At 41.2% G+C, this 23,462-nt stretch overlaps 1 protein-coding gene across 1 annotated transcript in view; it reads right to left on the bottom strand.

Moving 5' to 3' along the window:
- Nucleotides 1-1,739: 1,739 nt before the first annotated feature.
- Nucleotides 1,740-23,462, bottom strand: part of LOC124552229 (peroxidase-like) — a 339,571-nt gene continuing 317,848 nt past the window's right edge. The window contains exons 5-17 of the mRNA XM_047126501.1: nt 18,101-18,238; nt 16,845-17,109; nt 15,452-15,693; nt 15,164-15,322; nt 14,007-14,221; nt 12,403-12,604; nt 10,519-10,716; nt 10,250-10,397; nt 8,356-8,512; nt 6,886-7,056; nt 5,975-6,176; nt 4,755-4,860; nt 1,740-2,900 (exon numbers count right to left, since the gene is read on the bottom strand). Coding sequence (XP_046982457.1) covers nt 2,816-2,900; nt 4,755-4,860; nt 5,975-6,176; nt 6,886-7,056; nt 8,356-8,512; nt 10,250-10,397; nt 10,519-10,716; nt 12,403-12,604; nt 14,007-14,221; nt 15,164-15,322; nt 15,452-15,693; nt 16,845-17,109; nt 18,101-18,227 — 2,277 coding nt within the window. The 5' untranslated portion in view covers nt 18,228-18,238 and the 3' untranslated portion in view covers nt 1,740-2,815. The remainder of the gene's footprint in view (nt 2,901-4,754; nt 4,861-5,974; nt 6,177-6,885; nt 7,057-8,355; nt 8,513-10,249; nt 10,398-10,518; nt 10,717-12,402; nt 12,605-14,006; nt 14,222-15,163; nt 15,323-15,451; nt 15,694-16,844; nt 17,110-18,100; nt 18,239-23,462) is intronic.

Genomic DNA, 23,462 nt, shown 5'->3' on the forward strand with positions numbered 1-23,462 from the left:
AAGGAATACTTAAATCACCAGCATTCAATATACAGTAGCTTATTGCCTTCATCGTAATGACCCAGGTGTTCATTGAAAACTAAATTGTATTCATCTACTATTCTAACTTAGCATATTATGAATGTTGTTACACATATGGTTTCATGTTATATGTAATAATATTTTATTTGTGGGCATATAATTGTAAATCTTTCCATGTCCTATTTTCTATGTAAGGCAATGTATGACAAATCCTATATCATTTTTATAATGATGAGATACAAGGATGCTAAGTAAATAAATAAAAGCAAGTGTGTTCTTTCAAATGTGCATGGGAAGGCCTTCCTGTTTTGGCTATGTAGAATGCAGGGGAAATGTTACATTGTAATTTATATATTCCACTGTATTCTGTTATTAGGATGTTCGTGTTTACTCTGTGAAGAAAGTGGTATCGAAGTTTGTTGTTTGCGGAAAAGGATATTTTAATATTGGCATTAGTAAATGAGTCAGCAATTTTTTGTGATGCAGGGCTCAAATAGGGAATGCTTGAGAAGATATGTGTTGACAGCAGTCATTTCTCTACTGCTTCTATTACTGATGTTGGCCTGTATTTTGTTGAATAGTTTGGCAATTGATTTTTCAGAGTACCCATTACTTATTGCAGTTGCTTTGATTATATCAATTTCCTGTGTTAATGCTTTGGGTTTTAAGCATAATGTGTGTGCCCTCTTTAGCATGGCTCTAAATGTAGCATACTTGTGCCTATTTGGATGGCGAGCATACTTGTGCCTATTTGGATGGCACAATGACATTTATTGCTGTATCAGTGCACATTGGCTTCCTGTAAATGTAAAACTTGCATTCTTGCTGTTCATTGACAGTTTTGACGTCTAAGTCTTTTATGGATTGATTTGTTTCATGTTCAATAAAATCACAATGGTGACTTAAGGCAGCTGTTCTTTATTTTAGAATAGTTCATTGTTGATTCTTGTCAGTTGTGGACATATTGCCTCAAGTTCTTAGGGATGAGCAGATGAAATTTAAGTTATCTTAAGTATAACTTGCCACTGGGCCCCAGCTTAAATGCAAGCATGTAGCAAAAACAAAATGTATGTCTTCTGGCTTTTGGTGAAATTTGTGTAGCTGACAATTAAATAATAACAGCAACCTTATAAACTATATCATTAATGTGTTAAGATAAACATATAAACTTAACCTCTGAGGAGCCTCGTCACAGTCTGTGCAGCTCCCCGCGTCGGAGGTTCGAGTCTTCCCTCGGGCATCAGTGTCTCTATTGTCCATAGCGTAAGTTAGTTTTAAGTAGTGTGCAGGCTTACGGCCCGATGACCTCAGCAGTTTGGTCCCATAAGATCTTACCACAAATTTCCTTAACCTCAGCAATGTGTGGTTCATTTCACACTTTACAGAAATGTGAACAAACAGTCCTGCCAGCAAGCACCTCATTTTAGGATTGTTTGTAGAAAGCAGAGTAGTGTGGAGTCCACTCATGAGAAATAGTCACACAGCCTGGTGGTTACGTCAGTGGAAATTATCCTCACACAGCTGGGTCCTGTATAGAGTTTTAATCTGGTGTAGGAAACTCAGATCTCTACTGGTCATTCCTTAAGAGCTTTACAGTTCTGGCATTGTCTTCACTGAGGTGTAGCACACTGGTGCAGTTTTATAAAAGGAACAGGATGAGGATTCAACATAATATTTGTTTTAATGTTTTAGGAAGGATCAGAAATAAATAATAAAACTTCATTTTTATATAACATGAATACTTTAATATCAGTGTTTTTTAATTATTTTATATTAAAAAACTATAAAAATTTACATGTAAATACAACACTAACATGTACAGCAGAGATACATGACATGAAGTTTATTTTCTTTGGATACAAAAGACACTGTGATGGAATGTAGCTGGCTCATGATTATATGAGATATGAGACTGCTAAAAATGGTGGAAAACTTTTATTTCTAAAATGAAATTTTATTGTTGTGCAAGGAAAACAATGAGTTTGTTTTGACTTTTAAAAAATTAAAAATAATTTTTAAATTTTCCTTTTAAAATCAAACACTATGTAAAAAACAACTTTTCCTGTTACAATGACTAGTCATGAAACATGAACATATTCCAAAAAACAGACAACATACTAAGTGTTCATTACAAAACAGTTTTAGACATTTACTCTTGTCCCAAAACAAGCCCAATGTTTAAGAGTGATCTGCACCACCAATATAAAATTCTAGTTTAGGAGTATTTTTAAGCACCAAATGACAGCGGTCCAAATGGACATAAATTTGTTGGAAGAGACCTCTTGTCTCTTACATTTTACTTGAAGAGCAACATGGCCCACACATTTCAAACTGTTATGATAAGTTATGGTTCAAGTAAATGTAATTAACAGCTAATATATATTATTGCACTGAGATCAATATTGCTATTCTCCTCAGGTCTCCACTCAAAAACACAATTTTCTTGGAATCAATGAGCCATCCTATACACACATAGTCCTCACACAAACAAAATTAAATATGCAAAGAAAGTGTGCAACACACGCAATGTCCTTGTGCACTATTTTGACACACTGTGCCACTCTATGAGTAACACACATTCAAAATCTACTTTTCTTCGCCTGTCTGGCTCAGAAAACGAATACAGCTATGGTAATGGCACAAATTAATCAGTGTACAAAAATATTTTTCATCAGATGAGTTTCTTGATGCAGTCTTTTATGTCATTAAGAGTCTTTTATAAAGGATCTGCACAATAAATAAATGTCTCTGTGTGCATTGTCAAAATTCAGTCGTTTTGCGAACATGTCGCAGTTCACACGGTATTCTCGTTTTCTTTCCATGCGGACAAATCCAGTTGTGGGATTGCCTCAGTATCAGTGCACTGCTTCAGTGGATTACTGTTTAAAGAAATAAAAACAAAAATTAGTTTTTATTAGGGGCCAAATGGCACCAAATACAATAAGTTTCAAACTCACCAAGCAAAACACTAGTCACATGGTGAATTAAAGCTAATAATTACGTCGTTTATCCATACATGGCATAGACTGAGGTGATACGGTTACATTCGAAACGGAGACCTAATGTTCACATCTTAGAGTATATTCACTGTTTTGTTTGCTGTGTGTAACAAAGGACAATAATGCTGTCGTGCAATGTTGGCAGCATGGTACAAAATTGTCTCTGGGCATTCTGGTAAGGAATGTAGCAATGTGCACTGTCCTAAAGATTTAATTAATAATGATAGGCATTCATTTACAAGGAACTCATGTCAAAAGATGATCCAGAGGACTAGATTAGCAATACAGACTCATTCAAAAGGACCTGTTGCATTCACTCAGTGAACATAAAGACAGAAAAATGATTTTCACTTAGGTAACATAGGTTTCACCATTGTATAGGGAGGTCTCCACTATTCTACAGATTTCATTTTTAGTAGACTTCCAGGAGAACTGAAAAATGTGATTGACAAACTTTGAACCTAGTCTGAAAGTCTTCCTTATAATACTTTCCTTTTATTGTATACAGTTTAAAGCCTTGCACTGCAATTACCCGTATATAGTATTACTAATTGTTTTGGTTTCTTAACATTTTCTTTTTTTACTTTTTAAATTTTGTAATTTGTTTTCTGCAAATTTGCAGTGACTCACACTACAATCAACTACCTTTTGCAAACAGAACCTGATGAAAGAAAAATTTCAGAAGAAAGCAGATTTATGATTGACAATGTGGTTAAAAATTGCTTTTCTACAATGAATTGTTTCAAGATGTAAAGATCAGTCCTCCTCAACTTATTTCCAAATTAACTCTACAGAGGAACCTGTGTTGCATGAATATTTGATACATAGCTTCACATAAGAGCACCACATTGACTTCTGCACACAAAGATTCCGACTCACTGCAAAGAAGATGCAAAAAATGGAATGTGGATCACAGACAGAAGATTGACCAAACAAAGCACATCTTTTGTACATGCATGACTGTTGTGTGTTGTATGGATCTCATGATGGCTTCCAGAATCAATACATTCTAAAGCTGGTAGGTAGTTTGTTGGCCTAATAAGGAAGACAGGGAATCAAAGAAACAATAGTTGGGGCACATATTGCGAGATCAAGTCATTGCTGAAAACTGAACCTCAAGGGATGAAGGAAGGAGACAACTGTATGATAAATATGAGTATACAAGACAGACTATTGAAGTTGAGAGAATAGCTGGCAAGTGACTTGCATGGAAAACTGCATCACACCAGGGTTGGTGACCAACACAAATAATTTTTGATGGTCTGATGATGTTTTAATCATGCAAAATATAAGTTCTTTGGGTGAAATGACAAGTGACTCAAAAAGAAGCAGTCACCCTGATCTGTTAGGCAACTGCTTTTCTCTGCTTGACTATCATGTAAAAATCACTATCTATCTTCCAACATGACAATTCTCATGTCTACCTGGCAAAAATTGGGACTGCAGCACATGAAGAACAACTGTGCATTCAGTGTGTCCCAGATTTGAACTGTGTGAGAAACTGGCAAACATCAGCGATGGTAAGTGCACATTCTGTCAAATCTGTGCTGAGTGGCTGTAGTAGAAATGATAGGATACTGATGTCTCCTGTATCTAGAACTATTTTTATTGTCCTGCAATGACTTACGGCTGCTAATTTGGCTCTGTGGCCTGATACACACTATTTACGTGAAGGTGACTAACTCATTATGCAGTTAGCTTCTATTTCCAAATTTTTGTGAGATAGTAACTTACCTTTCTGACGGCTTGTGGAAGACATCAGCCTGTATCTGCTGCACTCCATCACTGTTATCACAGAGGATTCTGGCAAGTGAGGTTTTGCGAATCTCACACAGCTGGTCTATAATTGAAACAAATACAACCAATCAAAAGAGTGATTCAGTGGGCTGTGCTTTTCTCAAGGAAACTTAAAATTTGGTAGTTATGATGGTATAATAGCTTTTCTCAAACTGCAATCAAATTATTCTCTTACGTATAGTTGAACTCCAAAGATACACATAAATGCTTTTAGAAACACTATGAGTTAGGACCTAGTTGATGCTTGCTTAAATACATTGAATGTGGAGATCAAGTAACCATCCTATTTTCCTGATATTGTTTTCCTTTGTGATTTCATCAAATCTTTGCAACAGAATGCCGACTGTTTAACTAAGTAGCCCTAACCACCTTTTTTCACATCATATTCATCCGACACAAACTAATGTTCCATCTCCAACAATGATGAGACATCAAGTTATAGTCTTCCTTCCCTTACTGTTTAATCCCAAATTTATCTCATCTTGTTAAATTCTTTCCTATTTCTTTCAGCATAGCAGATTCCGGAAAATATTTTTTTCTATAAACTTTTGTTTGCATCCAAACCTTCTGCTAAATAGTATGTAGAAACTTCTTGTATCTTTACGGGCTGGTAATTTATATTAAATTTCTTGATTCTAAAGAAACACATTTTCTGTGCTAGTGCATACACATACTGAGACAGATATGAACAGCAAGACAGTACCCAAATGTTAAAATGTATGCAACAGATTAAAGATCCTTTTTGTGACATTTGCTATTGTCTTATTCCAGACCCCTAGTTTATTAGTAGTCGATAACTAGCAATTTCCAGCATTAATTCAGCAAACACAAAATGTGTAACAGCAACTGAGAATGATGCTATAATACTGCCACATCTCAAATATTTCAAAACTTGTTTCCTCTTTAGGGAATACTTAATATACATTCCCTGTGTTGGGTCTGATATGTTTCTTATTACCACCTTTAGGAAAATAATAAATAAAGAAAATAAACAGATTTACTGTGAGCGAATAAATCCAAACACTTTTGGATGAGGAGCCTATTCGAGCTCAAATAAGTGAAATGTTATTGTACATCATTATGTTTACAAAATACAAACATGAATATTCATGCCAGCAATTAGAATAAAAGAGACATCAGAGCTGAAATATATTTACCGGCAGTGAATGATGACTGCCTTCCTGAGAGATCGTAGAAAAAGGCGTCTCCCCTCCTGGTACGCCCCATCTGCTCAGCGACAATGCAGCGGAATGTGGGGCCCAGCAGGGAGTCGTCAGACGCCGGGTGCTCGGCCAAGCCTCCAACCACCAAATCCACTTCGTCCGGAGAGCTGTAGAGCTCCCTCAGCTTTGACACGACCTGCACGGCACAAACCACAGAGGTATCAATCACCACCCTCTCGCACGTCAGCCAGTGTTTGCAATGTATTTCCAAAATATGACAGTTCGAAAGCACCAGATAATCTGTTATCAACACACGATTCCCATCTACTGTCTACCTGTACCGCTATGTTGTATTTATTTTAAACTTCCAAGTCTGTAGCACTTTCTATCATTTCATTACTTGACTATTAATGCAATCAGTGTCTAGTGTTAACACATGTAGAGCACTTATTGAATACCACCATCCTTGCCTCTCTACTACAATTTATTTCTTTTATTTCAAAGTAAACTACACATTTCAGACTTGCGTCCACTTTCAACTGTCTCCCACATAAAAATGTGAAACGCATGATGTAAAAGATCAGAGTATGTTCAGACTAAATAACAGGTCTGTTACTTTTTATGTAGAAGACAGCTGAAAGTGTACACAAATCTGAAACATGTCCTGTTCTTTGAGGTAAAATAAAGAAGTTGCAGTGGAAGCAGAAGGATGGAACCTAAAAGCCACACAGACAATGCAGTTTCCTAACTTTTATCCACCAAAAAATCGCTTTATCAAAGGCCCACTAATTATTTCCAATTACTTTGTGTTTTACAAAATTACATGTACCTTTCACTGCACCTCACACAAAAATTTCAACACAGCAAAACCACATTTGATGTTGCTGGGTGGATGGAAGGCTCACCTCTTGTGGCATGTAGTCAGCAAATCCAGAGAAGTCTGTGACTTTTGGGAGACCACACCGCTCTCTGAATGCGTTGTAACCGGGAAGCCCGTGGTCACGTCCACGCTGGATATCCAGACTCAGGACGTCCAAGCCGTAGCTGCCGTCGTTGCGGAAGAGGTTTTTCAAAACCTGGAACAGAAAGAACGAAATCAGTTGTATAATGACCTCTCACACTGGATTAAATTTTTGTTTAGCCACATCACATTTGCAGGATAAAGTAAAGTTGTTTCAGTGAGTTCCTGTGTATGACTTGCAGGGTTGATATTATTAGTTTGGTATTACAGTGTGCTTGACATAGCTTTACCAGTGTCAGTGATAGAAGCTAACCATATGAACTCTGAGGGAAAGAAAAAAAAATTCTTTTTTGGGGGCGAAGGGGAGAAACTGTCTGAATGTACGGCAGGGACAGTCCCTTTCCCTTCTCCTTCAGCAATGACCAAAATGAGACAGTTTATGCTGGAAGGGTCCATGGTCTTCATAAAATTGTTAAACATTGTAATCTCCACTTATCACAGTCAAATCAAATTCAATTCTGAGTATTACTTATCTTCCGGCAGAGATCTCAAATGCAAATGTGCGCACAGGCATAAACATAGCCATTAGTCTAAACATGCAGTAAATACAAGAGATGTCCAAGTGATAAGGTGAAAATAAAACTAAAGATGATGTCTTGTGCAAGGAAGAGTTCTCTTCCATTTTTTGGTAAGGTTGGCAAATAATCTCAAAATCAGGTAAAAGTCACTACAGTAACACGTTTCTCATTGTCAAGTGGTACCAAACAAATAAAAAAAAAATGCTACTGTCTTGTTTTTGTCTGATTTTGTGATGTGTCATGTAACTAATGACTTGGACACTGTTCGTACTTTCTTGTTGTTTGGACTGGCGGTTACATTTGTAGCTGTAAGCATAGTTGTATCTCTGGAAGGAAATGAGTAATACTCGAAATTGCAATTACATTAAATAAAATTATATCTGACAGCCATAAGCAAAATGAAGATGCTCTATTTGTGGGGTCACAACAATCAGCAATGAGTAATATGACATGTGACGAAGTGGAAATGATCACGATCAGTCAATTTCATTATCTTAACATTTCATGTCTGCCTATGGTGAACTATAATTTACTATATGCTATTGAAGTTTCTCCATAATGCAATTTTCAAGCACAATGAACTGCAACAGGGCATAATAAAATAAAGGCACTGTAGGTGGACTTGACCTCATTCAAACAATTTTTACAGGCTCAATACATTCGCCACGAAATTCAAAATCAGTCTGATAACTGCTGTGCAGCAAAGACTTGCCTAGTGAGCAACACTGACCTGCTTGAACTATATCCAGTTATTGTGAGAACCGACACGTCGGGAGAAAGTGGAAGAAATTAGGCTTGCTGTTGTAATAGTGGTGCAGGAGGGAAGCCACACTTACCGAGTGAGAGAAGTGCAGATCCCTGCGGTGGGCCTCCTGCGTGGCCATGCCCCTCAGCAGGCTGTCGAGGCCGTCCTCCGACTCGACCAGCGCCGGCCGGTTGAAGTGCTCGTGCAGCTCGTGGCGTGCGGCGACCGAACGGTTCTCAGCTATCAGTCTGTGTAACACAAACACTGGCCTTAGACTACAGACAAAACCCAAAGACATTTACATGTCAATATGAGTGTCAACTATTGTACTGGAATGGGAAACTTTTACACTACTGGCCATTAAAATTTCTACGCAACAAAGATGATGTGCTACAGACACTAAATTTAACTGACAGGAATAAGGTGCTGTGATATGCAAATGATTAGCTTTTCAGAGCATTCACACAAGGCTGGCACTGATGGCGACACCTACAACGTGCTGATATGAGGAAAGTTTCCAACCAATTTCTCATACACAAACAGCAATTGACCGGCATTGCCTGGTGAAATGATGTTGTGCTGCCTCATGTAAGGAGGAGAAATGCGTACCGTCACAATTCCGACTTTGATAAAGGTCAGATTGCAGCCTATCGCGATTGCGGTTTATCGTATCACAACATTGCTGCTCGGGTTGGTCAAGATCCAACGACTGTCAGCAGAATTTGGAATCGGTGGGTTCAGGAGGGTAATATGGAATGCTGGATCCCAGGGTCGTCGTATCACTAGCAGTCGAGTTGACAGGCATCTTATCCGCACGGCTGTAACAGATCGTGCAGCCACGTCTCGATCCCTGAGTCAACAGATGGGGACGTTTGCAAGACAACAACCACCTGCACGAACAGTTCGACGTTTGCAGCAGCATGGACTATCAGCTCGGAGAGTGTGGCTGCGGTTACCCTTGACGCTGCACCACAGACAGGAGTGCCCGCGATGGTGTCCTCTTTAACGACGAACCTGGGTGCACGAACGGTAAAACGTCATTTTTTTGGATGAATCCAGGTTCTGTTTACAGCATCATGATGGTCGCATCCGTGTTTGGCGACATCGCAGTGAACGCACATTGGAAGCGGGTATTCGTCAGCTGCATGGGGAGCTGTACCTGTACACGCCATCCAAGCTCTGTTTGACTCAATGCCCAGGCGTATCAAGTCTGTTATTACAGCCAGAGGTGGTTGTTCTGAGTACTGATTTCTTAGGTTTATTCAACCAAATTGCGTAAAAAGGTAATCTCATGTCAGTTCTAGTGTAATATATTTGTCCAATGAATACTCGTTTACCATCTGCATTACTTCTTTGTGTAGCAATTTTAATGGCCAGTAGTGTATGTACTGCACAGTCTTAAATGAATGTTGTGAACAATAAAGCTTCAAAATTCCATCATGCAGGAACTACCGTATCTCAGTCCAGTTCATTTTATTTTAGAACTTTTTCCAATTCATGACGGGATGATACGGCAATCAGTGATAAGTGTTCCGAAGAGATAAAGAGTCTTGGCTGCAAAACAGGCTTCATTACTTTATATTTTGTCAATAGCACATTTCGCTTTGTTTGCTTGGCTCAAACAGGTGGTAAACATACTAAGCTGCCATCTGTGCAAATTTCTTAGCAGGCAAACAGCATTGTCAGTAAGTTAACCCTGTGGTGCATAGCGTCCATTACAGCTTCTTTGGCATTTACAATCAGTCCCGAGACTGCAAATGTACACAGTTCACAGCAATGGGCACTCCCTACTGGTGTTGCGTCCTGTATGCATTTGGAGCCAGAGCCAGAGAACTGACCATTAAAAGTTGTCCACTGCAGTGAAATTGATGCACCACAGGGTTAAAAGCACTGCGTAGTGCCCCGATATAAAAAGTGTCGAGTACACGGGAGGTAGCGTTTAAAATACATAAAAGACCTCAAAGAACAAAAAGTGGAAAGCTCACCTCAGTTCCCCGTCCACGAGTGAGTGCACAAATCGCATGGCTGCCGTCGCAAAGCTGTTGGTGACGGAGGGGTCCACGTTCGTGTCGAACTGCTTGCTGAACCCGCTGTTCCTCACTTCGAGGTTCATCTTCTTGATGTACGTCTTGCCTGAATTTACAAAAGAAAAATGAGAGTGAGGAATTGCACGTATCGACGCACCTACACTAAAACGTAAGGACGCCCGTCGCTCGGTGCGAGTCGAGGCAGAGCGCGGCGGTGCCGTACGTACCCAGCAGCAGCGGCAGCCACTCCTTGTAGGTGACGTGCTGGATCTGCGCGACGACGACGCGGCGCGCCTCCTGGAAGAGGCGCTCGTCGTCCCACCGCGGGTTGAGCGCAGCGAGCTGCGCGGCCAGCCGGTTGTGCTGGCGCAGCCACACCGTGTGCAGCGCCGCCAAGTGCGGGTGCTGGTTGACGCGCGAGTCTCCTGCGGGGCAGAGGGAGGACGGGAAAATGCATTAAACGAACCACTGAGTATGCACATCTATTACTATCTCTCTGTCACACAATATGACAGTTTTCAAGAAATATTGCAGCTCCTCTGTACTGTGGCTGTGGATAACCTAATACATGCGTGGAAAAACTTTAACAAAAAGGTGATCAAGCCTTTGAGATATTCGAGAGAAAAATACTACACAGATTTTGGTACCATTGAATGATCCTGACACAGGAGAATGACAAATGCAAAAAAACGTACCACTATTAGACTCATAAAGAACCAAACACTGTGGCAAAAATAACAGCTGAAAACAATATCGTTATGGGAAGTTCTGTTGAAACGTAAATAATTTAAGGAGTGGAGTTGCTGAGTTGTCAGAAGGCACGGGACAAGAACTTTGCTAGCTTCCTGACAAATCCTTTCCAGAAAGCTAGCGAAGCTCTCATCCTCATTTACGTGCCCTTCGAGGTTTGAGCAGCTCTACCAGCCAGCGAGTTGTTACCTTTACTCCCTAAATTTTTCAGCTAAAATCATGAAGTGTAATGGTCATGTAATGAGATCACAAGAAGACAAATTGACCAAGAGTGTGGTAGAAACTATCCAGATGGAATAAGCCCACAAGGATTCCCACAGATACAATTTTTTGACGATTAGGAAAATTACTTTTATTTTTTGGAGATTACTAACAAGCGAGAACACTGTAAAAACAGGAAAGTTCGGCAAAATCTTGATAAACCAGCAGTAAAGAGTTTACAATAGCTTATAACTGCTTAGTAATCGTAACGATAGTTATAACAATAGTGGACAGTGCAATTCAGTTTGTGACAGGGAAGTTGAGAGGAAACAAAGTGAAGTCAGTGCTGTTTGCAAATGACCTGATATGGGAAGCTATTTGAATGTGATCAGATACGAGCTAGGTTCACGTTGAGAAAAAGTTCTGCGTTAAGAAATGAGATTCTCGGCGTACAAGAGCAAAGTAGTAATATCAAGAACAGACTCGATAGTCGAGTTCTGTTAAGAAGAGAGATGCTGTAAAATGCTGAGAGCTTCATGTATCTTGGTAATGTGATTGAAGAAGTTGAGATAAACATTACGTGCTGAACAAAAAGGCAGAATAGTGTGAGAATTTTCCAGAATGTACGGAAGTCTGGTCTGTAATACGTAAGTGCCACAAAAGCTCAAAAATATAGTATATCAAGATGCACAATGTAACCATTTAAGTTATACTGAAGAGAAGTGGACTATAAAGGGAAAGGATATAAGCAAAATGCAGGTGAGTGCAATGAAGTTTAAGAGAACATTTGGAGTGATACAAGCTGATGGGTTGAGAAATGGAAGAGTGAGAGATGTATGAGGAGCCTGTACAAGACAAAACACGAGGATTGACACTGCAGTGATTCCACATGAGAGGAATGGAGTGAGAGGCAATGCCAAAGGAACTTTCCGAAATGAGGTTTCAAGGAAGGAGACTGAGGGAGAAATGGCTGAAAGAAGTGCAAGAAAGGAAAGGAAAGAACTAAAATGCGGAGGAAGATGAGGGGAAAAAAAAGAAATAGAGGACATTGGAGAGGATTGCATTTGCAGCAGACCAAACCCAAGACTGGAAACTGTTAAGAATGAAGACTATGACATGGCTACAGCAAAGCTGAGGGCAGGTCATTGTAAGATACACACCTGCATGGTAACAGACTTCACTGTCGGACTCCACTTGGCAGGCCTCGGTGGGAGAGCTGGAAGCTGGTAGGAAACCCTTCTCGTTGCCCCCCTTAACCTGGACCTTCAGGCGACCTCCGGTGCCCTCACGAAGTGCTCTGGTACGGGCCACTGTAGAACCGTACACTGCCGATCCGTCGAGGTAATGTGTGGCCGCATTCATCTGTAAAAGAAGACACAGGATAGTGTGTTAAGTTATTGTGAAAGCAGTTAGTTAGACACATTCTCCACACTGTTCTCAGCCTGCCTCAACTGTGGCAGAAACAAAAGAGTTTTGAAATTTTTACACTCATTCTCAATGAGGAGAGAACACTGGGTCGCTAAAGGCTCTGACGAGACAAAACAGGTTGTTTTTAAGTGCCCAAGTTAAAATGAGAGGGGATGAAGTCACTCAGTTGCAGTGATTTCTATGTAGCTTATAATGGAACTTGTCTGCACAATTTTTGATTGAGAAATTAATGGTCACAAATTGCAACAATTTCAATGGCTCTTACAATGACCACACAATTTATTTATTGGTTCATCCTAAAATGTGTTGAAAAACATGATACAATATGAGTGCTTCATAATATGAGTGAAGTTTTTCTTTACTGTTTTCCGAAGAGCTGCAGATAGTGGAGAGGGAACTCTATCCACTAGTGCTGTTTGAACTGATGCAGTGCCAGAAAGGGGATAAGTTTTGTCTCGCATATCGCGAACGAAGGAAGTAGTCACTGACTTCTTTGCAGTGCTGGTGTAAAGTTACGAAAGATGGAAACAAGTTGTCCAAGTGATATGCTATTTATTTTCCTTTATTCACAAAATTTATTTCCCACTAACAATTGTGACCATGATGATCAAATATTCAAATGTAGTTGGTGTCAAAGTCGTTAAATTCAACTATCAGACCACTTACGAAATGTCGCAAAATTGTCAATGTTGTTCTGAAGCAAAAAAATGCTCGTGCCTCAACATGTTAGGAATTTACCACTTGAGAAGGGAAAAATGCTTGTTTGGCTTTAGTGACTTTCAGACAAGTTGAACCTTTTCTGTAAGTGTTTGTTCCTGAATCTAGAATTCAGCTGTATTGTTAACCTGTTCAATTCATAGCAAGCACTTCTCAACTTCTGGTATGATATTTAAGGTTTCCTTCAGTCATTAGTTATGACTGCATACCAGATATTTATGTATTTGGAATCTGAATTAGTGGAATTACTGGCATTATTTTGAGACTTGTTCTGAAATAGATTTACCTAAAAAAAAGCTGATTTACATAAAAGTGACTGACCCTTACTTTGTCCTCCAAAAGTCGATATTTAATCGATGTTGCACTTTTCCAAGATTGCAGTAATAATACTATAACATCACTGTTAAAACCCTAAAGCCAGTGTTTGTTAAGTCGATATTTAGTTTCTAATGTCACTGTTGCCATGGTCCAAAGACTACAATAACAATAATGCAACACTGATATCCTACAAATTTAGTTTCTAATACTCACACTGCCACATTTCAAATGCTACAGTAAAGATACTGCAATGGCAATGTTCAAACTTCTGGCACAGATACGTGTAGAGTTTATTGCTCACCTGTTCGAGGGGGCCGAGCCGGCAGTCGGGACGCATGGCGGGTGCAGAGCGCGCGTAGTGGATGCAGCGCACTTCTCCTTCCCAGTACTGCTGGTTGCGTTCGCCGTTAGGCAGCCGGTCGGTGAGGTCCATGGCCATGCAGGACGGGTGGTGGTGTCGTGGGCTGAGGGAACCTCCATCAGAGCGGCAGCAGGCCACATTATTGCCGTAGTTCACTGTAATCGTCGAATAGGCACTGATTCAGTACGAGTAGTAAACAAATAAATAGAAAGCAGTAATGACTGACCAAGGACTTAAAGTTTGAGGATAACAAGAAGAATAAAGCAAAACTATAGTAAATGAGACACTGATTGGAGAGCAGCTGAAAATACAGGAAAATTTTAAGTTCCTGTAGGGCATAACACAGGAAAATGCAAGGAATGATGAAAAGAGACAGATGTGCAAGTCAAGAAATGAATCTACGCTCTTTGCCTTTCATGGGTAAATGCTCTAACAACGATGCTATCTGAGTGCAACTCGAGGACAAAAAGCAAAGATCTAGGGTTTGAGTATTGTTGGCACACAGTTTTGATCTGCCAAGCAGTTTCAAATCAGAGTACATTTGGCTGCCGAGTGAAAATGCATTCTGAAAGTGAAATTAAATTTTGTAACAGAAATGGAAAATTGGGGAATGGAAGATAACACATGAGCAGCTTCTACAAGGGAAGATTGGAAAAAAAAGGGAGAGAGAGAGAGAGAGAGAGAGAGAGAGAGAGAGAGAGAGAGAGAGAGCAAGAGAGAGAGAAATTAAAATGGTATGGGCATATGAAGGGAACCAGATGAGGATGTGTAGAAAGATGCACAAGACCGAGAGGAAGGCTATGGGACAATTTATTAGAAGCAGAGGAAGAAAGCACCAAGAAGGAAGGAGAAGTGTGGGTCAGAAGAGTGAAAGAGAGATGAGGGTACGGCAGGAGAAAATGGAGAGGCTGGTGTTCAAAGCATACCCTGCCAGTGATGGAAAACTGTAATAGATGATGATGATGATGATGATAATAAAAGTCCAGTTATTGCACAAATGTAATCACATGTGAGCAGTAGCCCTACAAAGTCTATTTTACTGGTTCCTCCAGTATTTGAAACTTAATGATTTTTACTTAGTGGGTAATATTACTTACACATCCGGCTAAAAGGTGTCTGGGTCATATCGTGGGCCACGAACTGGGACCAGAAGGCCAGAGAGAGCGTGCGTGCAGGTTCTGGGAGGGTGGCATTTCCTGCGAGGTTGTAGCTGATGTATCGAGGGTGTGGCAGGATGGTGCTCACAGATGCAATACCTACAACACGGAACATTATCAAATGCATTCATATTAGCAATGCAATATTTCAAAGGAAGTTATAACTACAGACAGACGCACTGAAGCCGAACATGACAGTATGTGAGGAGAAGTGTCAGGCTGGCTCACCGTCTAAATAATCGGCAGGCAGGAGTCGGCGGTAGGCCGTGTGCACGCGCCCCCACGTACGCTGCAGAGCATCCGCGCTGGCGGCGTGGTTGCAGGATCCGTCAGCCGAGCGGTATTTTGCATCTGGGGGACAGAGGAGGGTCGTCTCGCCCCTGCGCTCCTGACAGCGCTTACCCAGGTCCGTCGACGGCAGTGCGGCTGACGCGATGAAACGCAGGCAAGCGTCGCGCTTGGGGTTTGCTCTGAAAGCAGATTAAGTGCCATTTAGATAAGCAGCTCGACTCATTTTTTCAGCCTCAAGATTTTAAAAGAGGTTGGTGTAGACTGGAAGGATAAAAGATTTAGACATGAACTCTACACAAAATGGGATTGGGAACACGGACTGGCGATAGAGAAATACTGAAATGTAGACTTTCACAGCCAGAAATGTCATGTCCATTATAGTTATCCAGGCTGTTATGCCGTGGTTGGTTGATGAATTCTGTGTTGTTTCCCAACGTTTCGCCCCCGTCTGCAGGAGACATCTTCAAGGGGGTCTGTAGCTCGATGGAAGGTCCAACACACCCACTGGCTCGCTACTGACTGCCGCTAAATTCTGTGTCCGCGCGCTCCCGCACCGCAGCGTGACGTCACGTGTTTTGAAAACGTCAGTGCAATTGGCCGCTGTCCGTCGCCATCGATCGCCGTTGCCATCACCCAGTCCGTGGATGGGTGGCACACATCTTCTTTAACACCAGCATCCATATACCATTTAATTTCATACCCTCCTCCTTTCGATTGAAATTATTAGGGTGTTTAGCGATTTCAATCGCCTCCCTGTAGAGCCTTTCATAATATCCATTTCTGGCCCCTAGTACTTGTGTCTCCTCAAAACAAATATGGTGGTTCCCTGGCTGGAAAGCATGCTCCGCAGCAGCTGATCGTTCCGTTTCTCCTCTTCTACAATTACCCTTGTGCTCTTCCCCAAACGTTTTGAAGCAGTTCTTTTGTTGGTAGATGAGGCAGGTACAGGAAAAGGTATTAGACAATGCTACTGTTCATCATCAACATTTTAAATATAAAGCATTAGAGCTGGAGTGATTATAGTAGGAGGAGAAATGAGTAAGACAACTATTGAGATGATCTAGCAGTGCCAAATGAATAAGGGAAGAATTACAATATACAGATGCGGCAAAACAGTACAGAAGAAGGATAAAAACAGGAAAAATCAAAGCAATTAGAATCACGAAACATGAAGGTTCCATAAAAATGTCATTGTAAACACAAACTTTGGGAAAAGTTTGCTGCTACCAACTTTCATGACATAAAATGGGAGCTGTGAGGAGGGAACAAGAAGCAGAATACATTTGTGTGAAAAAGATAATGAAAAGGTGGAATGTTGACTGTTCAGTACCTGCTGCAGGTTCCGCGTGCAAGGTACTGGGCTGCGGTGTTGGCAAGTGCAGCATCCTTGGACCTTTCCCAGACGTCGAGCCAGTCTTCGTTGGGACCAGCCTGTCCGGATTCGATCAGCTGCCCCTGCAGTGGGGTGTTGGGTTTGATCTGGACTTCAGCGGCTATGAGGTTGTGTTCCAGGCGGCCAAGTCTTCGGGTGTGGTCAGTAGCGAAGCCGATGGCATCAGTCGGATCCGGTCCGGGCTGTGATGACCCGGGCCAACCTGCATGAGATTATTTGTTAGTGTGCAAGACACTGGCAGATCAAGGGCAAAAAGTTATAGCAACATAAGACAGAAGTATGTTGTTTATTGTATCTTATTTAGTTCATGTTTATTTCATTCTTTTACTCTGTCCTTGCAAATCCTGAGGATAAATTTACGTACTATTGATTTCATAACCAAGTTTCTCCATTACCTTACAAGGACGCAAGTATGTACTTAAATTTTTCATTTGTGTCACTTGCTGACAAAAAGCAAGAGAAAACTATTTCCCATGTACCAACTTGTTGATGCACATTCCGTCTTATTGATACATGGAAAACAGTCATCCCTATATCATAGACCATAAATTACAGATTTAAATTGACTCCTGCAACCTTGTAAGGCGCCAGAAGAAGTAAACATTTTGCTGTGCAGCAGAGAGGACCAAGAAAAAATAGCGAAAAGAATTCAGTTTTCCAGCATGGAGCCTCAATCGGCTATATATCGATTATCGACAATTTCGACTATGGCTGTAAATTGATCTCATGTAACTTCAATGTTGACTCCTCTTGACAACGATAGCGTGGTGGAAAATGAAAGTGGCGCTGTATATCTTCATCAATATCGCTACCATCTTATATGATATCGTTCTAGAAACCAATTTTGGCGGGCGTTTAAATAAGTCATTGTTATGACTGGTTAAAAAGATGTGCGATAAATCAAATACTTGGCTCAGGTATTTTAGCAGAGAAAAGTGGTGTGTCTCGATTTGTTAGGTGTTCCTAGGTATCCTTGACAATTCACAATTCGTATTAAGGAACAGGCAATAACACCTCACGCTATGATGCGGGAAATTCCATTATAGGCGATCACACAGCAAAAAGTAAATGTGATGTGATTTACTTTGCAATCGTTACACAATTAGCCAAATGAGCCGACATTGTTTCGCAACAATTTGGAAAGGTTAGGTGTAATAGTTACGCAGAAGTGTCAATCAGACTGAACAACTTACCGGCAATAGAGCCCAGGTATGACTGCAGAGACACCGGGATCTTGATGGCAGCGGCTGTATTCAGCTGCGAACCGAACTGTATGCTCATCCACACGCCGAGGCATAAAACCATCATTGAGCACGTCATCTTGACGCTTCCTGCAACAAATGGAAACAGAATTCATCACCTTAGTAATTCATCATTTAGCCCATACATCAGTATCAGCTACAAATTTTATTGTCAAATGCGATATTTTATTCATTACTGGTTGAATTATAACTTTTACCACAAAGTCTTAAGCAGTTGCGAGTAGGTGCCAAGTGAGGCCGATAATACTCTACTTGAACGTGTGGTCTGTTATTATCGCAGTAACCGTTTTCCTATCCGTAGGTTTATGTCACGTTGATGACAATCAGAACCATTATTATTATTGTTGTTATTTTGGAGAACAGTGCGCTAATAAACTGAAGACAACATGTGGCAACAATGCGGGGCAAATGGGCACCAATGGCAATAACAACAGGGATGTCTATAACGGGAGCCGTTGCTTATCACGGATAACAATGCACCACTGGAGTATCTAGTGCGTGGTGAACTGCGGTTCCAAATGCTAGAGCTTTATTGATCGATTTATATAACAGCGCTGAAGTTAAAGGGGAAAGACCACAGAGTCGCAGCTTCGTTGCGAGGCATATGTTTGCATTAATACATAAAAATATCCTCGCTTTAATTCTTACTCTTTATTCAGGGGTCCTTAATGACTAAGGGACAGCTAAACGGGCAGGCGTTGTTGTCTGGTCGTCTTCTCTAGCATATCTGATAAGATTGCATCCTCTCTTAATTTATGTAGGTATCAGAACCCTGTGGGTAAATATATGACGGCAAGTTTCGTAATCTCGTAAACTGCATTACCACGTCAAAAGCCCCTTTAAAGGCACTGGCATTGTATCCATTATTCATGCACAAACCTCCGGTATTATGGCGTTTTTACAACGTCACAATAACTTTCGTTATTGAACAAACAAGCGTCCGCGACAATAAATTATACTGCTTTCAGCTTCTAGTGACACAATTCGTAAACATAGTTACATGTCATTTTAAAAATCACATATGCTGCGCGCTTTCACATGGTAAGCGTAGTGGCACAATCCGTCTCACCACACCCATCAACAACAGACAAGTGTTATAAATAAGAATTAAATACGTATTATGCTTATAAGTGATATACGGTTGAAAATAGTGATATTTCAGAACGGCCACGAGCTGCTGATTAAATAAATTTCTATATGCTACCTTGATCATTATTGGTTACATATTTGAACGAAATCTGTCGTATCATAAATACTGGAAAACTGCTTTCACTCAGTTTCACAGAACGTCATGCATGAAAATGCGTCATTCATCCACTTAATTGTTCAAGTAAGTTGTAAGCCAACGGAATATGCAAACCAATTCTTACTTAAATTTGCAACTATTCTTTACATGGTATCAAACTCCATAAAAATTTAAATGGCATACACTTACAAAACAACAATGAAAAAATATTTTCTGTCTAACACCTTGCGCACGATGCACGTACCGCAATAAAATTATTTACATGGCATAATTATGACTGTGGAGTAAAAACCAACCCTTACGTCACAGCAAGAACATTGCCATACGATAAATGATTTTATGATGGCCAAATGATTGAAAGCGGTAGTAGATGATGATCCATTACATCAGCAGCTCTTGGCAGATCTTAAAAGTTACATTCTTTTTCAAATATCTACGAGCTATCGGTCACCATATGCAGAAAATAATTTGAAATATGACTATTTCTACGATATATGCAACTAATTGATCCACTGAAGAGGTGGAAAAAGGCATAAAGCAGCAAAGAGAAAAAAATCGTATGACGCGGAAGTTGAGGTTACCTGGCACGAAATCCAGCGGTTTGTGCAGCTCCTTGCACGTCAACAGCACTTTCTTCGCCGCAACTTGGTGGTTAGCCATCTCTGTTGATTGTAGCTGACTAGTTTCGGAAACTGTAGGAGTACTACGAAATACTGTTCACGAAAGACGAAGCGGATCGTAAAAGAATCCTTACAAAATTAAGGACTCCTTTCAGTCTTTTCCACGACAGGAACACTCGTTTCCTGATGTGCGTTTTTTTTTCTAAAGCTAACTAGAAAACTAATGTTGTTTCAGGTACTGGTATTTGTAAACAGACTTGTGAGAAAAACAAGAGAGGTGAATGACTTCTTGATACAAGATAACGAGGGCAACTTTCTCTCGGCGAGAAACTGAGGAATACTGATAGTTGAGAGTGGGTGTAGAGAAGGAGACTGGGGCTTAGTGTCAAAGCCTGTGTATGGGGTAGGCGACCCTAGACAGCGAGAACCTTCTGACGATGATGACGAAGTCGTCGCTCCCGGCTCGAGGCATGGGCGCTAGCAGCGGGCGTACGTCTGTTCGGCCCGTTGCAGACTGACGCGCCCAGCCGAGCGGCCGCGGAGTTAACCGGGTCTGCACGCGGCGAGCACGCCGAAACCACGCGTCCTGCGCGTGATCACCCCTCCCTTCCCCTTCGTGTGTCCCCTCCACGCCGCTACGAAAAAACGACTTCTTGCCCGCCCCCGCCTTTGCCCGCTGCTGCCTTAGTCACCTCCGCCCCCCTCACTACAACACGCTCTCACGCCCCTTCCCTCCCACCCTCTCTCGCTCTCTCTCTCTCTCTCTCTCTCTGTGTGTGTGTGTGTGTGTGTCACGCAGCCGGCCGAGTCGGTCTGCGCTGTCATAATATTACCCCAACGGCCTTCGCGCTTGCTTTAGCGTCACACAGCTAAATGACACTGTAGCCACCTCCACCGAACCCCTTGAGCGACCTTTTGCAACCGCGCATTTTCTGCCACCTTTCGGTCAATGACACTCCCTTGTTTCTCACCCGACCAAAACATCAATGCAGATGTAACGCCAGCACGCCTTCTCTAGAGAGATGTCGTTTTGTACACTAAATTTATAGATTACCTCCTGTCAGTGAAATTCTCGTGGTTCCCAGCTGACTGAGAGTACACTGAAGCCTTATTCATCGACATGTTTTCATTGTTGTTGTTTGATGCTGCTCTCCATGTTACTCTACCCTGTGCAAGCTTCTTCATCTCCCAGTACTTGCTGCAGCCTACATCCTTCTGAATCTGCTTAGTTTATCCATCTCTTGGTCTCCCTCTACAATTTCTACCCTCTACGCTGCCCTCTAATGCTAGATTTGTGATCCCTTGACGCCTCAGAACATTTCCTACCAACCGATCCCTTCTCCTTGTCAAGCTGTGCCACAAACTCCTCCCCAATTCTATTCAGTATCTCCTCATTGGTTATGTGATCTACCCATCTAATCTTCAGCATTCTTCTGTAGCACCACACTTCGAAAGCTTCTATTCTCTTCTTGTCTAAACTATTTATCGTCCACGTTTCACTTCCATGCATGGCTACACTCCATACAAATACTTTCAGAAACGACTTCCTAACACTTAAATCTATACTCAATGTTAACAAATTTCTCTTCTTCAGAAACGCTTTCCCTTTCATTGCCAGTCTACATTTTATATCCTCTCTACTTCGACCATCATCAGTTATTTTGCTCCCAAAATAGTAAATCTCCTTTACTACTTTAAGTGTCTCATTTCCTAATCTAATTCCCTCAGCATCACCCGACTTAATTCGAACACATTCCATTATCCTCGTTTTGCTTTTGTTGATGTTCATCTTATATCCTCCTTTCAAGACACTGCCCATTCCGTTCAACTGCTCTTCCAAGCCCTTTGCTGTTTCTGACAGAATGACAATATCATCGGCGAACCTCAAAGTTTTTATTTCTTCTCCATGGATTTTAATACCTACTCCGAATTTTTTTTTTTGTTTCCTTTACTGCTTGCTCAATATACAGATTGAATGACATCGGGGAGAGGCTACAACCCTGTCTCACTCCCTTCCCAACCACTGCTTCCCTTTCATGTCCCTCGACTCTTATAACTGCCACCTGGTTTCTGTACAAATTGTAAATAGTCTTTCGCTCCCTGTATTTTACCCCTGCCACCTTTAGAATTTGGCTCAAATGGCTCTGAGCACTATGGGACTCAACTGCTGAGGTCATTAGTCCCCTAGAACTTAGAACTAGTTAAACCTAACTAACCTAAGGACATCACAAACATCCATGCCCAAGGCAGGATTCGAACCTGCGACCGTAGCGGTCTTGCGGCTCCAGACTGCAGCGCCTTGAACCGCACGGCCACTTCAGCCGGCTCTTTAGAATTTGAAAGAGAGTATTCCAGTCATCATTGTCAAAAGCTTTCTCTAAATCTACAAATGCTAGAAACGTCGGTTTGCCTTTCCTTAATCTATTTTCTAAGATAAGTCGTAGGGTCAGTATTGCCTCACGTGTTCCTACATTTCTATGGAATCCAAACTTATCTTCCCCGAGGTCAGCTTCTACCAGTTTTTCCATTCGTCTGTAAAGAATTCGCATTAGTATTTTGCAGCTGTGACTTATTAAACTGATAGTTCGGTAATTTTCACATTTGTCAACACCTGCTTTCTTTGGGATTGGAATTATTATATTCTTCTTGAAGTCTGAGGGCATTTCGCCTGTCTCATACATTTTGCTCACCAGATGGTAGAGTTTTGTCAGGACTGTCTCTCCCTAGGCCGTCAGTAGTTCCAATGGAATGTTTTCTACTCCCGGGGCCTTGTTTCGACGTAGGCCATTCAGTGCTCTGTCAAACTCTTCACACAGTCTTGTATCTCCCATTTCATCTTCATCTACATCCTCTTCCACTTCCATAATATTGTCCTCAAGTACATCGCCTTTGTATAGACCTTCTATATACTCCTTCCACCTTTCTGCTTTCCCTTCTTTGCTTAGAACTGGGTTTCCATCTCAGCTCTTTATAAACATATAAATGGCTCTCTTTTCTCAAAAAGTCTCTTTAATTTTCCTGTAGGCAGTATCTAACTTACCCCTAGTGAGATAAGCCTCTACATCCCCAGCCGCGCGCGCTCCCAGCCGCGGTCAACTCTGAATACTTCCGTGGGATAAACTAGCCTCCAGTAAATCGACGCGTTTCCGCAAAGTTTTCATGTCGCGTGAATTACTTTAAAACCATCACCCGACATTAATTATTCCAATACGTCCATACTATAGCCTCTACAAGGTACATTGTATGTCATTTTTGTTCAGCACTTCTGTTTGCTCAAAGTGAGTTCGGTGATCTTTAATGACTTCATGTAAGGGGCATTGTTCTTGCCATCTTACACACGAGCAACGTTTTATGTGCTTCTTCACCACTATCCACATGCTTACATTTCACTGCCTTTACTGAAAAGTTCAATGCGCACATACTGTAC

Source organism: Schistocerca americana, chromosome 10 (genome assembly GCF_021461395.2).
Source record: "Schistocerca americana isolate TAMUIC-IGC-003095 chromosome 10, iqSchAmer2.1, whole genome shotgun sequence".
NCBI lineage: Eukaryota > Metazoa > Arthropoda > Insecta > Orthoptera > Acrididae > Schistocerca > Schistocerca americana.